Source organism: Pezoporus occidentalis, unplaced genomic scaffold, assembly GCF_034315485.1.
Source record: "Pezoporus occidentalis ecotype Australia unplaced genomic scaffold, CSIRO_AGI_Poc_V1 ctg261, whole genome shotgun sequence".
Taxonomy (NCBI): domain Eukaryota; kingdom Metazoa; phylum Chordata; class Aves; order Psittaciformes; family Psittacidae; genus Pezoporus; species Pezoporus occidentalis.
Window position 1 is genome coordinate 134,743 of NW_026914513.1, and position 17,000 is coordinate 151,742.

Below are 17,000 nucleotides of genomic sequence, written 5' to 3' on the forward strand. Positions count from 1 at the left end.
ACCCTCCTCTTTCTGACACGGTGAAAGAATTTAAGCTGATGCTTTTAAGCTGCCTGTCCTGATGGCTAGAGCAAGTCTCTTAATGCAGCTGTGATTGAAATTACTTATATAAAATACTCAAATTCTGTTCAGCAGAGCAGGGCCTGGAGGGAAGTGCTCCAAACTCTGGCCTCCAAAGTCACTCTGTTTCTTTGTCACCCAGAGTGTAAGCATGGAAAGAAACTGTTCCTGTGTGGCAGAGACACACTTAACAGCAGAACAGCTTTGAATAACAGTTTTCAGATTTGTCCAACCAGTTGACTGCTTGCATTTGCTTGCAGTCAGGAGACAGCAGTATACAAACAAATTTTTCTTCTTCAGGATTTGTTTCTGATACTCCATCTGGTTTAATATCTTGTACCAGTACTAGATGACTCAAAGTAGCTGCACAAATGTCTGTGGAAGGCAGTTTTGAAATGGGCTGTCTGTAGCTTGCCTAACCTGCATTTTTAAGGGAATGGCTTTATGCTCTGAAGCACAAGGGCTTATCTTTCTTCCAGAATTGATGGGCTGAGTTCTGGGAGCTGGTTGGATGGCTTGGACTTGCAACATCTGTCAGGAATAAATGTTCTTCAGTTGTGAGTTTTGATAAGTTGGAAGGTGATAATATTTATTTAAAGATCACAGGCTCTGAAGAATTGTAATTTAATTTAGTTGGAGTGTTGGGGCACTTCTGGCAGTTAACCTAAAATCTTAAAAAGAAAATAAATGTCATCTTATTTATAGAGAGGTTCAATTGGTTTGTTAGAATTCCACAGTGAGAGTGGACTCATTGTGCAGAAATAAATTCCCTAGCTTACTTGAGTCTTGGGTGAGCAGAGATTTTTGTCTTTAAGCTTGCTATTTTTCATAAGCTATCGTTTTGTTCTTACATAACAAGGTAAAACAACTTTCTGTGGTTAATTACCTCCTGTCCAGAAAATAAATGTAGTAGTCTTTTTATCTTCATTTCTCAGGAGAATGTCTTACTTGTTTCTACACCACCTGTTTCTGCTTGATTTTTTGTATGTTATTGTGGTTGGTTGATTTGTTTTATTTTGATGATGAGAGAACATACCTGGAGACCTGCTCAGTCCTGTAGTCCTGACAGAAAAAAATATCATCCTGGAAAACAGTGGAAATTTGACCCATGTCCTACAATCACAGCTGCATCTGTGAACCATGACCTAGCATAACAGCTTGAAAGGCAAATGTATTCCTGTTAAACCGAATATCGACTGAGATCAGATAGTTCTGTTCAGTACAATTTGATGGTGGAGGTATAAACTGCGGTCTTTCATTTTATTGCTAGGTTTTTAGCCCTTCAAACAACGTATTTGCAGTAGGAAAGAAACTTTACAGGAAGAGTGTAAAGCTCTGCCTCAACACAAAATATAAACCATTACTTGGAATTCTAGCTTCAGGGGAGTGGTGTCTCGCACCTCAACTGAAATTATTAATCCTTTTTCATTTAGATGTGGAAGACAGTGTATTGCCCAGCTCATCATAGGAAACAATCTCCTTGAGAATATTTGTTGACATGAAGCAAAATTCTTTGAGGGGTTACAGGGAGAACTACTGCTTATACATGCAGTTCTATTCAGTACAGGCATAGAGCATACACAGCCTTGAATTGTAAAAAAATTATGAAAGAACCCAAATGTTTTTATTATATGTAAGTCATGCATTCCACATTGGTGTAGAGCAATGAATGAGAATGCATCTGCTTGTCACTTCCCTCCAAACTGACTAAAGTGCAAGTAGGATCAATCCTTGGAGAATTAGATGTTTGCTCAGCTCTTAGGTTTTTCTACTCTGCGTCTGCAAGCAAGGTCAGCAAGAAGGCCTTACTCCTGTGTTCTCAATCTTTAAAGGCTACCTCAGACAAAATCATTATTGGCCTCAACTGCGAGCCAGCCACATGGTGTTATTGGTAAGACATCGACGAACAAGAATTTATATGAATAATTACGTGCCATAGAAACCCTATTTACTAAGTGAATTATTAGGCTCCATTTCTGGGGATCATTGAATTATTTTTAGATCTATGTTAGATACTATGCCAACTGGTAAAATTTTCAGCATTTCTTATTTAACATTTGCCAGGAGTAACATCCCTCCAAGTTTAGGACCCATTCAGTTCAGCGAGGACTTTGACATTAAGAGCCATATGGATGATCTAATAGGTAAAATGACATCAACAAATTAAAAAAAGTAAATACTGCATGAAACTGAACTGGCTCTTTTCCTTTTCCATCATTCTGAGTAATTAAGATGATGGTTATCACTTAAGATGAACTGAACTATGAACATCTTTAGAGATATTCTCAAGGAACTAGAAATCAATCTTTCTCTATCCCTATCCTATACTTCTTATTTACTGTATTGCATAGTTGCTTTCAGTGTAATAAAACTATTCATCTTTTTTTGTGATCTCAAATGAACAAGATAATTACTGTTGTTTAAACAATGGAAGCTTTACAGTTATATACAATTGCAACATGAAAACTGTATTGACAAGCTGGAAAGAGATAAAAAGTTTTGTGACCATACAGGTTCTGTGCAGAAGGGTGGGCAGAAAAACATTTACTCCTCCAAATGTGCTACATGCAGCCTGCTGTTTTCCCTAGGTCAGCACTACACTGAAGTAGTAGACCATTATGTAGACCACTGAAATGTAGACCATCCTCTTCAGACGCAGCTAGTTAACACGGCCTACAGGGCCCAGGAACAATTTCACTCTTTTATCTCTCTTCTCCTCTCTTTACCCCTTTTCCCTCTCTCCTAGGGTCAGTTACACCAACCCATCTCTGTTTTGTGGTACCTTTTGCAGTGTAGCACCCAGCTGGTCCTTCCCAGCCCAGACAAGGAATAATGGAGGTATTTAGCCAGCATAGTCTCTACCGGGAGAGAGCACTACAGCAGTGAAGTTTCGTTAACTCAGGTGCATGAAGTGATACATGGTGCTCTTGTCTCTTTGTCTTTCTTAACTAAACATCAGTTTAAAGAAACTTTACAGGTATTAACATTTTTCCATACAAAACTAGACTAAGTTTCTCAGAGCTTAAATTTTGGAGATGAACCAGTGATGTCTTCATTTCCTCTTACCCCTTGCAACAGTGTATTTCAGTGCCTGATTTCACTTCTGTGTTTAATGACACCTTCAAAATTAACTATGTCTTCATGAACTTGGCAGCAATGTAATTCATAATCTTAAGAGGTCCAGAAGTAAACACATTACAATTTATTAGATCAGTGCCCTGTCAGATGCTGAATGTTCTTGTTTCTAGAGGAAGTAAAGGAATGAAGGAATAGAAGTGCCCAGTTCTTTCTAAGATCTTCAGGACATCTTAAAACATGGGTTATCAACTTTGTTCAGTTGCTATATACAGTTGCCATTTGCATTTGTAGAACTCTAAGCCTAGATAAGCCTCCCTGTGAAAAGTATTAGCCTTTACTGACTGACTCAAGATCAAGTTCTGACCATTTCATGTTGACCTGCAGACACATACAAACACTAGTAAATGCATTTTTCCAAGGAGCAGTCTGCCTAAGTTCCTGGTAGCAAATGGTGGTGCCCAATTGAAGGGGACTTGCATGACTTTTTGAGTTCAGACTAAAGACATGGCTACTGCAGAGTATGGGGAGACTCACCTTGTTACATAGTTTTTATATTGTGCAAAGTCTGTTTCATAAACCCTGATTCCTGCTGCTCAGGAGCTGAAAGAATGGATAATACTTCTTATGACTCTCCATTAGTTGCATACATAAACTGGTTATAACAACAGGGCAGCTTTGCTACAACCAGATATGTCTGTGGAACAGATGAGAACATGAATTCAGTTCCAGTGAACCAGCAGACCTGCTGTTAAGGGGAAGTGAGCTGATCCAGAACACAGGGGCAGAGCAGATGTTCCATGCTTACCAGTGTAAAAAATGGAATGGGATCCTGGGGTAGTACAGATACAACACACTGGGTTGCCTGTTACCCAAACAAGAGTGCAAGGTGTTCAGCTTGGAAGATGTTTATCATTGTAATGCAGAATTGTCAGGGACATGTATTTGGAGTGCAGAAGGATAGATCTCCCACCAGGAGATGACAGCTCTGCACTGCAGTTTTGGCATAAGCTAACGACAGCATTTTTGTACTGATGTACTTTCTGACTGAGACTAAACAGAGTTGAAGGATTTCCCACTGATGAAGTTTTTACATGAATAATCTTCCACCTACTTGTGTGGGGAGTGTAGATGGAAGAAAAACAGTATCCATGCAGCACTAATCTCTGACTCATTTTCAGCTGTCATAAACTGCTCCAATGTCTGGTGTATGCGTGGTTTGACACACAGGAGCTTCAAACAGGGATTTGGATTGCAGAAAGTTGATCACTGATGCATCCATTTTGGCCACTTCCCAGGCTCTGTGCCCCCAGAATGGCTCAGCCATGCATTATACAGCCGGTGAAGAATAATAATAATAATAATAATAATAATAATAATAATAATAAAGGAAAGAAGAATCTTTCTCATTTGTTGAAAAAAGCTGGAGTTGAATTCTGTAATGTAGAAAAAAGCCTCTCCAAGCAGTGTTGGGTTTGTTTCTCAGTTAATTTGCAAGTGTTATATTTTTGCTATTTTTAAACATGTTTTTCAATTCATGCTCTTGAATTTGGGTGCAATTCTAGGGAGAGATGTTTGAAATTAAATTGTTGGCTTTCTGCGGTAACCCTAACTCTAATAGGCAGAAGAAAACATGCAGCTGGGGTGCAGACAGCTGCCATTTGAAAGCGTAACACAGGAATGCATCCCTGGGTACCTCAATTCTTCTGTGATGGGACTCATCCTCCTGAGGGATTCCCTGCTGCCTTTGAGGTTGACCAGCACCTAAGCTCTCAATAGGCAGGCTGATACCTCTTCAGTCATGTTGGTTATCTGAACTGCTCTGCTCTTAGATCTGTTCCTTGACATTCTTCCTGCTTCAGTTTTCTAGCAGCAGAGAGCAAGGGGTTGTGCTTCCTTACTTTCTTCAGGTAAAGAGTGTGATGGGGACCTCTTGTTTCCTTCCTAAGACCTAGGACAGCCACTATATTAGAACTGGGTATCTGTATCCAATCAAACCCAGTGCAACTGAAAAGATGTTGGGGCCTGGGTGTAACTGGAGAACCTAATGTTTTTCCTCTCTCTTCATTGGCCCAGAATGGGGGACTTGAAGAAAGGCCAATTGCTGTTTTTTCTTCAAACTCTCCAGTGTTTGAGACAGAATGGAGATGCTCATTGTGTTTGACCAACTGTGTAACAGCACCAGCTGTTCTCAGGCAGCCTCCTAGCTACAGTAACAGTTGTGCTGCATCCATTTCTGTTACACTTAATTTGCAGTCGTGTTTGAAATTTTCTCCTTCTCAAGGACAGGTTTAACAGCAGAATTTGATGGATTTAATGCTACACAGTCCTGGCAAGTGAGACCTGTGGAAATTTTGTTCTCTCTTAGCAATAAAAAAAGTGCTGTATTGTCTTCTTTACCAGTAACAGGACAGGACTGACATTGCTGTTTCCATGTTGCTGAGGCAAAGAAAGAGCAAGCCTCAAAACCCCCCAAATTTACATGTTAAAAAGAAGCAATAACAATGGGATGTATAGGGAAATCTGTTTTACTCAAGATTGCAGTCCGGTACCATTTTCCAGTGAACTGGCACAATCATATTAGTAGTTGTGCTGAGTCTACACACATTGCCATGTAGTTGTGTTAATATGGGAAATTTGGAAAAGTATGCTCTCTAGAAAGTACTATTAATAGTGCTGTTACAACACGGAACATACTGAATTAGCAACAATGTCAGTAGTACTCCAGGAACTAATCTGATTCCTTGAACAAACTTTTCAGGAGATTTAAGAAAAATATTTATTTTTTACTTTTTAAAAGAAGGGTGAACGTAGCACTGCTTGTAAGGAAAGCAGACAGCTGTGCACATGGAGTTGGTTTTCCCAGTGTGCTGCAGGAGAGGTACATCGATCAAACTGGAATAAGTCTACGGGGAGGCAGAACCCTCTGTACATGCTAGTCTTCCATGGCTTCAAGCGTTAGCATCACCTGAAAGGGAAAAAAACCTGTCCATGACTGCACAGAAAAGTCCCTGAACAATTTCAGTCCCATCTTTGGTAGAAAAAAAAAAAAAAATCAAGTTTAAGGAGTGAACTTTAAGTATCACTCAGTGCAGTAAGGTGTCACTGAATTACCAAGTTGGCTCCAGCATCTTTGCTTGAGTCAGCTGTCGTGCTGAACACAGAATTGTGTATCTTTTCTTACAGCACTTTTGAGTATTATAACTAATACACAAGCTCCCTCTGCTGGGCTTCCAGCATAGGAGACTAATGGCAAAGCTGCTGTTAGGTTATTGTAGACTGACCAACTTTGTCAGCTTACTTTGACACTTTCTGCAGCATCAGAGAAAGTGTATGGTCAAATTCATGTAAATGGCTTTTTTGAAGTGTGGCAGAGAGGTTTTATGTGTTTGTTAGATACTTTTTTTTTTTCCCCATGCACAGAGGGAGTTTTTTCCCCCAATAATGTTAAAGTACTGATGCATCAATAAAAAGATAATGATACGTGGCATTCAGTAATGCCTTCTGTTACATACAGGAAAGAGCTCTAAGAAAATACATACAAATCTTCTAAAAGAATTAAGAGCTTACAGTCCTCAAATATACTCAGTACAATATGTAGTTCTATGTAGCAGTGGTTTTCCTAAGGCAAATTATAAGCCAAGGGGCTTGTAGCAGACATTCAGAGGAATGATGAAGTGCTGACAATTTTATGGTAACTGACAGCAAAGAAGAGCTTGTCCTGCTCCTTTCAGTGTAGTACTCAGGGTCAAGATTTCTGTCTAAAGTTCTAAAAACGTATCTAGGGCCTAGCACTGTCATAACCGATATATTACAAGATCTCAGGACATCAAAAGGAGATGTGAAATTATTTACTTCTAACAATCTAAAGGTTGAGTAAGACTGCTAACAACAAAGGGTGATGTTCTGTGATTGCTGTAGACATGGCACTTCTTTCCTGACTTTTTACAGGGATTTACTGAATAAAGTACCTGCCTTAAATAACTCACAGATTTGTGGAGTGCCTTAATGAGAGAAGGCGTATTGACTGCAGTAGCACAAGAGAAAAATGGAGAGACTTTGGAAACACAGTGGCTTTTTAACTGTAAGTAGGGCTTCTAGGCACAGGCAGTAGTACAAATACTAAGCATTAAAGTGCTGCTGAACTGATGCGGAAATTGCAGGGGAAATGAGGAATGCACGCATTGCAACCCTTGATCTAGTAAGGAGACTAATGAACACTTCTAATGCTATAGGACAGGTTGTGGTGTCTTTAAAATACAAAAAGAGCTGAAATATTAAACCATCAGCACTATATCTCTTAGTAGTCTTAGCCAAGTACTGACATGATAAAGAATAATTTTACCTACTGTGTAGCCAGCTCATATTAAATGATGTTCAAGAAATTTCAAAAAAAAAAGTATATATATATATATAGCTATCTCAAGCATGAAATTATTTCTGGGTAGCATATTCTCATTTTGGCTTTATCCTTCATCAAAACATCTGACAGTGTTCACTAGACGATGTGATACCAATTTGTGATCCTTTTAAAGCCTTTGGCATGATCACTCTGTTTCTTTGCTGTCCCTAATTAAACATATTGTTTCAATAATTCACAGGTGCAAAGAGGCATTGCTACTACAGTAAAATGAAAATGAACTTTGTCAAACCAGCTGTAGTTATGATTAATGTATTCTATTCTTGTTGGTTTGGGCATGGTTTTGAACATGAGCTGGCAGTGTGCGCTTGCAGCCCAGAAAGCCAACCGTATCCTGGGCTGCATCAAAAGGAGCGTGACCAGCAGGTCGAAGGAGGTGATCCTGCCCCTCTACTCTGCTCTTGTGAGACCTCACCTGGAGTATTGTGTGCAGTTCTGGTGTCCTCAACATGAAAAGGACATGGAACTGTTGGAACAAGTCCAGAGAAGGGCCACGAGGATGATCAGGGGACTGGAGCACCTCTCGTATGAAGACAGGCTGAGGAAGTTGGGGCTGTTCAGCCTGGAGAAGGCTGCGTGGAGACCTCATAGCAGCCTTCCAGTATCTGAAGGGGACCTATAGGGATGCTGGAGAGGGACTCTTCATTAGAGACTGCAGTGACAGGACAAGGGGTAACGGGTTTAAACTTGAACAGGGGAAGTTTAGATTGGATATAAGAAGGAAATTCCTTCCTGTTAGGGTGGTGAGGCACTGGAATGGGTTGCCCAGGGAGGTTGTGAATGCTCCATCCCTGGCAGTGTTCAAGACCAGGTTGGACGAGGCCTTGGGTGATATGATTTAGCATAAGGTGTCCCTGCCCATGGCAGAGGGGTTGGAACTACATGATCTTAAGGTCCTTTCCAACCCTAACTATTCTATGATTCTATAAGCTTTTAGCTGCTTTCTTAAAGATATTCTGAGGTAGCATACAGAAACTAGCCAGAGATGTTATTTCTTGGCAAGGTGAAAAATCGGAGGGGATTTTAACACAGAATTGGTTGAAATACAGTGTAGCAAGCCAGTGGGGATCTTAAGTATGATTTCTGATCAATCAACCTTTGGGAGGCCGCTAATAATGACAGTAAGTGAGGGTTTCTGTTCCAGACAACCATTTCCTAGTATAAGAAGCAAATACAAATGCTCCATATTTTTGTAGAAGACAGGCAGCAGCCCTACAGTGACTGTGGATTGAAGCAGTTGGCAAGAGATAGCTGGAGTCAGCACAAAAATTTTTGCATTAAGTTATTAGTTAGGACACATCTCCTACCTGCCTTAAGCATTCAGGTCCATCCAAGTGGCCAGGAAGAAAGTTGCTTTCAAGATACACAGGTTACTTTCTTTTCCATTTTCTTTGGTAATGTGGAAGTGGGTCAGAGTAGGTTTGTTTCTATCATCCATTCTAATAATGATTTTAAATATCAGTTTTTGTCTGGCTTAGCATGTGGGCTTTCTTTGCATTCTGAAAAAAAGGTGATATTTGTAAGCATATTTCATTATGCCAGCCAGAAAGGTATACTATATATGTACTTGAGTAATCATAGCAATTAAGTGTTTGACTCTTTACACTTACTTTATATTAAAAAATGGTGAACAATTAATTTCTTGGTAGCTGATACTTCTTTATTGTACAAGGCTGGATTTGAGTAGAAGTTTAAATCCATTTAAAATACACAATCAGCATTTTAAAATAGCCATTAACTGAATTTAAAAACTAAATGCCCTGAACATAAAAATAAGCTTCACAAAACACGGTATTGAAAGACAGTTCATTTTTTAAGTAACTGAAGTGACTAAGATTTTTCTAAACAGTGTGCCTTTGCCTTCCAGAATTACAGCTAGGAGATCTTATCATTCACATTTATTTTCAAAGGGTTACCTTACTAAACCTTTTACAAAGTACAGAATTTGCAGGATTAGGTTCTAGGCTGCAAGGTGGTAGAATAAGAGCTCTGGAGAGAATGCACCGCCTCTCATTGTGTCTCTGCTCTCATTTGCTTAGGAATTAAATTCTTTCTTTAAATTCATTGAAGCTGAAAATATTCATTTAAAAATTACTGGAAATGAGTGAAGTCTCCAGATGTTAAAGGCTTATTTACTTCTACTGCAGTAACATTAAAGATCAGTAATCAAGATCAGAAGTAGGCTGTTCTCCAGGTTATACAAATATCATAGGCATTTGAAGCAGCTGTAATAAAATGTCTTGTTAACAGGGAGCAAAGTAAGATAGACAAGATTTTTCAGCCATTAGTTTTCAGTCAAGTTCTGATACTAATTATCCATAGCATCTTTTACATGCCAAATGAGACAATATGGTTTATAACAGATGTTGCCTCCATACTTAATGCTAACAGAATCATTTAAACTTGAAGAAGTAATTGCAAATCTTATTATAACACAAATTATAGCAAAACCAAATGTTTTCAGAAACATTTTAAATACATTACCTTGATATTCCAGTTAGTTTTAGGATTACTATTTATCTTGTCAAGCCTATTTCTACATATTTTTTTTTCTTCTGCTTCATTTTGCTTTTTTCCTTTCTCAGTTCTCTTTTCAAAAGTTGAAATATATTTTTGCAAAGTACAGCTGCCGTACAGGCTTTCGCCTAAAGCCAAAACCCTACTTCAGCTAAATGATTTAAATGACCTAGGTATTGGTCAGTAATGTTCAGATGTGGTTGACACAGAGGAAATTGCCAGTGACTGTAGTGAATTGCATATAATTAAAGATGTAATTAAACCGTGTAAAACCAATTCCTGTCTGAATTCTTTAGGTCAGTAACTTGGAAAAGTTTTTTTCTGGTGAAATATACTATTTGCAAGTCTTACTTACATTTGACACCACTAAGAGTAAGGCATTAGTCATTTCTTAGGACTGCATTAAAGTCCTAAGAAATGACTTAAAGTCCGTGTTGACCTGTTCATGATAATAAAGTCTTAGAAACCTAGTTAGCCTGCCTTCATAGAAACCTGTCTTGCACTTCATTTTTCTTAGCATTTTCTTGAAATAAGAAGGCCTGATTGTTCTACTAAGATGTTTCTAAACCCACATAGGTAGTCGTGATTTTCAGTAAAATTTAGTACCCTCTTCCTTGCATTCTCTTTTCTGTCTGCAGAAAAATCTGTTCCTATATGCCTGTAACAGTTACTTCTCTAGGTCTCTTTTCCACTATCTTCTCCTAATGTCTCTTCCTCCACTCTGGAGATTGTTGTTCTGTAGCTTGCCTGCTGCTTGTTGCCAGCTTCCATCAGACTGATGGATCTCTGGGAAGGCAAGGCAGGAGCTCTTAGTGAGCCTCTTTTCACCTCCTCTGTACAGCTAAAGGTGTGGCATTCACTTTCCTGAGACAGGATGAAACTCTATTTTTAAGAAACATCATGTAAATTTACTGTTTAAGGTAAGAAACTCTTAATAATGATACACATTATGGCATGCTTATAAGATTAAAGGCAGTACCTTGTCTTGTGAACCAGCAAAAAAGCAGAGTCCTAAAAAATGTCTAAAAATAAAATTATTATAATGGACTTGATGTTTGGTTTGATGTTTCTGTTTAGGTGCTGACCCCAGCACAAATAAAATCAATTTGCCTGGCCATACTAGAATCGGGAAAGCAGTATGCAGTGAAGAAGCGGAAACCATTCCCACTCATGTATTCATACTATGGAACAGAGTACCTTGGTGAGTAAAACACACAGTGTACTTTGAAACTGATGCTGTGCATAGATGCTGAGCCAGTCGACGTTTCAGAAATACGTCAAACATCCAGTATGGGATTTTTCCGGATTTGGGGCCATCTAAACTCCTAAAACTGCTAACTGGGACTAAGGAGCTGGAAGGAAGTACTGATGCTGGCTAGCACTGGAGAAGGCTGGGATACCTGTGCCACACCAGGGGAGCAGCAGGCAGCAGCTTATTTTAAGGGTAAATATGCCCTTGTCGGACGGAGGCAGTGAGAGGTGTGGTGACCATGCCTGTGTGCAGAAGGTTACCAGAGAGAGCTTTCAGGGTATGATTCTGTGATGTTGTTTGTAAGCTCTTGTTGCCAAGCGGGTACTTGCAGAGCATTTTTGGCTGTAGTAGTGCAACTCAAGGTTATGATCAGCTCCTACCCATCCCAAGCAGCTTAGTTGGAGCTCATCTGAAGCAGTGGTGAAAGATCACTGAGCAGATCCCTAGTGGGGTCCTCAAGGCACAATATCCCACTGCAGAAAGTGTCAGATTGATTTGAGATCTTAGTTCTCTGGTAGGGCAGAAGTCAATGAGTGGTGCTGCTCCACAGACCTGGCAGACAATTCTTGCACTGAAATTTATGTTTTGGCTGACTGATACTGTCTGTCAGTAACTGGGAATACCATTTACGGTCCAGTGTCAATTTGGGTTCAACAAAGACTTCAAAATAATGGTCTAGATTCAGTAGTTTGTCAAGAAGAATAGTATCTTGAAATAGTATTCAGTTTAGGTTCAATTTATCTTTGCGCATGGAGTTTCAGTCATATAGAATCATAGAATAGTTAGGGTTGGAAAGGACATTAAGATCATCTAGTTCCAGCCCCCCTGCCATGGGCAGGGACACCTCACACTAAACCATCTCACCCAAGGCTTCATCCAACCTGGCCTTGAACGCTGCCAGGGATGGAGCATTCACGACCTCCCTGGGCAACCCATTCCAGTGCCTCACCACCCTAACAGGAAAGAATTTCCTCCTTATATCCAATCTAAACTTCCCCTGTTTAAGTTTTAACCCGTTACCCCTTGTCCTGTCACTACAGTCCCTGATGAAGAGTCCCTCCCCAGCATCCCTATAGGCTGCTTTCAGATACTGGAAGGCTGCTAGGAGGTCTCCACGCAGCCTTCTCCAGGCTGAACAGCCTCAACTTTCTCAGCCTGTCTTCATACGGGAGGTGCTCCAGCCCCCTGATCATCCTCGTGGCCCTCCTCTGGACTTGTTCCAACAGTTCCATGTCCTTTTTATGTTGAGGACACCAGAACTGTACACAATACTCCAAGTGAGGTCTCACAAGAGCAGAGTAGAGGGGCAGGATCACCTCCTTCGACCTGCTGGTCACGCTCCTTTTGATACAGGCCAGGATATGGTTGGCTTTCTGAGCTGCAAGTGCACACTGCCTGCTAATGTTCATTTTCTCTTCGACCAGCACCCCCAAGTCCTTCTCCACAGGGCTGCTCTGAATCTCTTTTTTAAATATGAGAGTGAGAGCAGAAAAAATTCGTACCTATTTTTGCATAGGTAGGGAAACTGGAAATGAAAGGAGTAACAAAGTGTCTTGCACTTAGAAAGCTTTTATTCCAAGCACTACTGTAATAGGCATAAAGAAGATGAAAGAGCCATGCACTTGACAAGGATATCAGTCCCAAGGGAAAGTTGCTGTGAGGTGGAGGTAGGATCTAAACGTACCCTCTAATTTGACTGTTTCTATTCTTTACAGGTGCAGCTCATGGGCTTTCATCAATCCTTCAGATGTTACTTTCCTATTATGAGTACCTGCAGCCAGCAGATCAGGAACTTGTGTGGCAGAGCGTTGATTTTCTTATGGACCAAGAACAGAATAGCAACTGGCCTCCTGAGCTGGGAGAGACAATCGAGCGGGAGAATGAGCTTGTGCACTGGTGTCATGGAGCTCCAGGTTCATTTCCCATTGATGCTATGAATAGCCAAATGCTAATCACATTGTTTTTCAATGTTAGGTGATTCCATATAGAAGATAGTCCAGGTTAAATTTGACCAATTTTGATGTTTTATGATATGCAGGGAAAATATTCAGGCCTTTTCTCCGGTTAAGAGTTTTTCAGTTATTGCTGAAGCAGCTGGGAAAATAAGTGTATTTTCTGCCTTAAAAGCATAGGTGATCACAGCTGAAAGAATTCTGGTGATCCTGAACTGTGTTTTTTCTGCTCTTCCTCCCTTTCATTATCAGATCTCAAAAGACTGGTTCAGCTGAGTCAAAAGACAGCGTAGGGGTAGGCACAGAAATAGCATGCAAAAGAACATTGATATAGACACATCAGTGAGTTCTGGGAAGGCCTTCAGAATAGCTTTTCCCCCCTCATCAGAATCAAAGTTTAAGCTGCACTTACTACATGGATAAGGCATAAATTTGACCAAAGTATTTTAATGTGAAGGGGAGTTTGTACTAGCAAAAAAGCCTTTTTTTCCCAAGGTTACCCATATAAAAATCCTTCTCAGAGATAAAGAGAATCAATCCTTAGTTTGGGTTCATGAGGTAAGGCTTATGTCTGTCAGTTCAGAATCTAATCCTATACCTTAGCAATTTTGATAAGTAATGCTATATATTGAAATAGCCTTTTTACCCCCAGGCAAAATTTTATTGCTAACTGGACATGTTGACTTGGTAATATGAACCTGCAAGGTTACAAAAAACCTTACTTTTATTAAAGAACATCCATGAATACTGATACATTACTTTTAAAGGTGTTCTATTTAAATTACAAAAAGTACATTATAATTAACATCCCCTAAATGTGCTTTCTGCTGATGCTTTATCTTTTTGCTGTCATGGTTAAGGAACAAACTTCTTGCTCCCACACTCTAATGAAGTAAAGCCAGCTTTTGTTTAACAAACCTTTTTTATTTTTAAAAGGAAAAAAATTACTTCTGCAGGATGGCTGGCCTAGTGATGGAGGCTGCAAGGAAGATGCCCTCTTTGTTTCAGCATCTTAAGAGTAGCTTTTGACTTGGGTTTAGCTGTTAGTGGAGATGTATGCAGTGAGACTTGCCCAAAGAGACAAAATCCTAAAGCACATAAAGAAGTTACTTTAGGGGACATTTGGAGACATGCAAATGCATGAATCAGTATAATTCTTCCCCAGAGGATCCTGTATCCCATCACTAGTTTTGGGTAATAATACACATGTAGCTTACAAGAACACTTTTCAGCTACTTCAGTGTATATTATATTCAGACCACAAGTAAGCTGTTCTAAATATTTCCTTAGGCGCTTGATTTGGTTATGTGTCATATGCATTCTTTGAAGGTTACCATGAACTGAGCTGTGCAGTGCTCTGTTAAAAATTATAGTTAATTTATTCAAATCCCCTCTAAAAATAAGCCAGGTTGTTTGTTTGGTTGGTGCTTTGTTTTGGGGTTTTTTTTTTAAACAGAAGTTAGTATGTATAACTATTTATAAATAGAATAAAGCAGCATGGCTCCACTTTAAAAAAAAAAAAAAACAAAACCAAAAAAGTTTCGTTTTCTCATTTGATAAAAAATTATCTGTTACCAATGTAGGAAATTATCTTGCCCATCCTTGTGTCAGTGTAAGCAGGTGAGGTGTATGGAAATTTGAAACCAATAGAAGATAGCACTAGGAGTTTACTGTATTAAAGGCAAAAATATAACTACTGTTCTAAATTGTTACAAGACTGGGAATGTTAGAGTAAACCCTGAAATTCAGTAATGCATTGAAAAGACTGAAGACGGTTGTGTCACATGGGGTGGATAAGTACATCTTAACATATGCTCATATGCTTTTTAGCATACCAGATACTCTCCCCTCCATATGTAGCAAATAGATATGTTAACACTGACAAGTGCAGAGCATGAGACTGCAGTTTTTAAGTGTATTAATCTTTATTTTCTTATGTGTTCTACAAAACTCTTGGCCTACATGTTACAAAAGACAATCTCACTGCTATTTTCCTAGGCATTGCATACCTGTTTGCCAAAGCTTACCTGGTTTCCAAGAAGCCTCAATATCTGGACACTTGTATCCGCTGTGGAGAGCTAACTTGGCAGAAAGGCCTGTTGAAGAAGGGACCTGGAATATGTCATGGAGTGGCTGGTAGTGCTTATGTGTTCCTGCTGCTCTATAGGCTCACTGGAAACTCAAAATACATATACAGGGCACAAAGGTTAGAATTCCAACCTTTCTGGATTCAGGGTAATACTGCAAAGTTTCAGGAACATTTATAAAGCTGTGCAGAGACTTTGATCACCACCCCTAGATGTAACCTGAATGTTTAAGCCTCAGGTTCAATTCTACTTACGAGCTGTGGGGCAGGCACACTCTGCAGAGAGCCCTGCAGTCCTGCCTCCAGGCTGCCTGCTGCAGGAGAAGCATCAGGTTCTGCTGGGGTTCCCTCCCTCCCTTCCTGAGAGCCTGTGCTCCTTTGAAGGGAACTGGGGTAGATAGGTAGCAGTGGTTTGCATCCAGGTCTCATTCTGACATGAGGTCAGATAGCAGCCAAGCTGTGTACCTGTGTCCAGGAGGAGAGCAAAATGTAATTTTTTATGATTTTCAGAACACTTAACACTATCCCTTATTACTCATGGAAAGTAATGGAAAATAAGTATAAGAACTGCTTTGCTGTTACTTTACAGTTTTTGAATTTATCATTCCCATAGCCAGTTTCACATTGTGCTGTTCAGCTTAGCTAGTGTGGCTAATTCCATTTTGTCCTGATGCAAGCAAGTATGGTCCACTGAAAATTGTCACAGTGCTGCAATTATCTTTAATTGTCTTTCTGCAACTTACAGTATTCAATGTTTGTTACTGACAGCATAGACTAATGAGGGGAAGTAGTGTAGTCATTAGGGTGATTTATTTTCAACCGTCTGCTTTGAAATGAGAACATCTTATTTGTGTAGTTATTTCAGCATTACAAAATTTGGTGCCTCAATGTGAAACACTGCTTGCATCCTGCTGAAATAACAATTGAGATAAAAGTTATTTACAAGTGTGTTTAAGGATATCTTACAGAAATCAGAAAAAGCTTATAGCTCTTAAGCACAGCACACATACAGATTGAAAAGGTTTGTCTCTTCTAGATCTGTTTCATGTGGAAATTAGATAGTTTAAAATTTGCAGGTAAGATTAAATAACAAACATTCTATTTTTTTTAATCATTGAATGTTATTAAAATGATGCATTCAAGCAACAAGTAAGTAGACTTAGAGGGACATAAAATAATAACAAACCTTTTTTTCTTTTTCTCCTAGGTTTGCAGAATTCTTATTTACAGAAGAATTTAAGGCTGGTTCCCGGGCATTAGAAAGTGTATATAGTCTGTATGAAGGTTTCTCAGGAACTGTGTGTTTCCTGACTGACTTGCTGCAACCCAACCAAGCCGAGTTTCCTCTCTTCAGTGTCTTTGTCTAGAGAGCAACATTCTCGAGGGCCACATCCTCGTGGGGATGGGAGAGGACACCTGCAGTTTCACTTATTTGTCAAGACAGGCTATTTACAGAACAAGCCAGTGGTACCACTAATGCTAGCCTTAACATAGCTGGGAGTCAGGTGAAAGAAACTACACTGGGGCTTTGGGAGGGAAGTGTGTGGTCAAAAAAAAATAGGATAGTGAAAACAAAAAAGGGGGGGGGGGGGGGGAAGTGACTGAATCTGATGTGGTAGATATTTCACTGTAGTAAGA

General features: G+C 39.6%; 1 protein-coding gene and 1 long non-coding RNA gene across 2 annotated transcripts in view; one reads left to right on the forward strand and one right to left on the reverse strand.

Annotated features, from left to right (window-relative positions):
• Positions 1–16,873, forward strand: part of LANCL3 (LanC like family member 3) — a 31,288-nt gene extending 14,415 nt beyond the window's left edge. The window contains exons 2-5 of the mRNA XM_062624087.1: positions 11,150–11,273; positions 13,040–13,237; positions 15,275–15,482; positions 16,570–16,873. Coding sequence (XP_062480071.1) covers positions 11,150–11,273; positions 13,040–13,237; positions 15,275–15,482; positions 16,570–16,729 — 690 coding nt within the window. The 3' untranslated portion in view covers positions 16,730–16,873. The remainder of the gene's footprint in view (positions 1–11,149; positions 11,274–13,039; positions 13,238–15,274; positions 15,483–16,569) is intronic.
• LOC134166444 (uncharacterized) lies at positions 5,276–15,442 on the reverse strand. The gene is made up of 4 exons (XR_009965879.1): positions 15,304–15,442; positions 10,679–10,856; positions 8,863–9,054; positions 5,276–6,103 (listed from the first exon to the last, which is right to left on the reverse strand). It is a non-coding gene; the product is annotated as an uncharacterized LOC134166444 (long non-coding RNA).
• Positions 16,874–17,000: the final 127 nt, after the last annotated feature.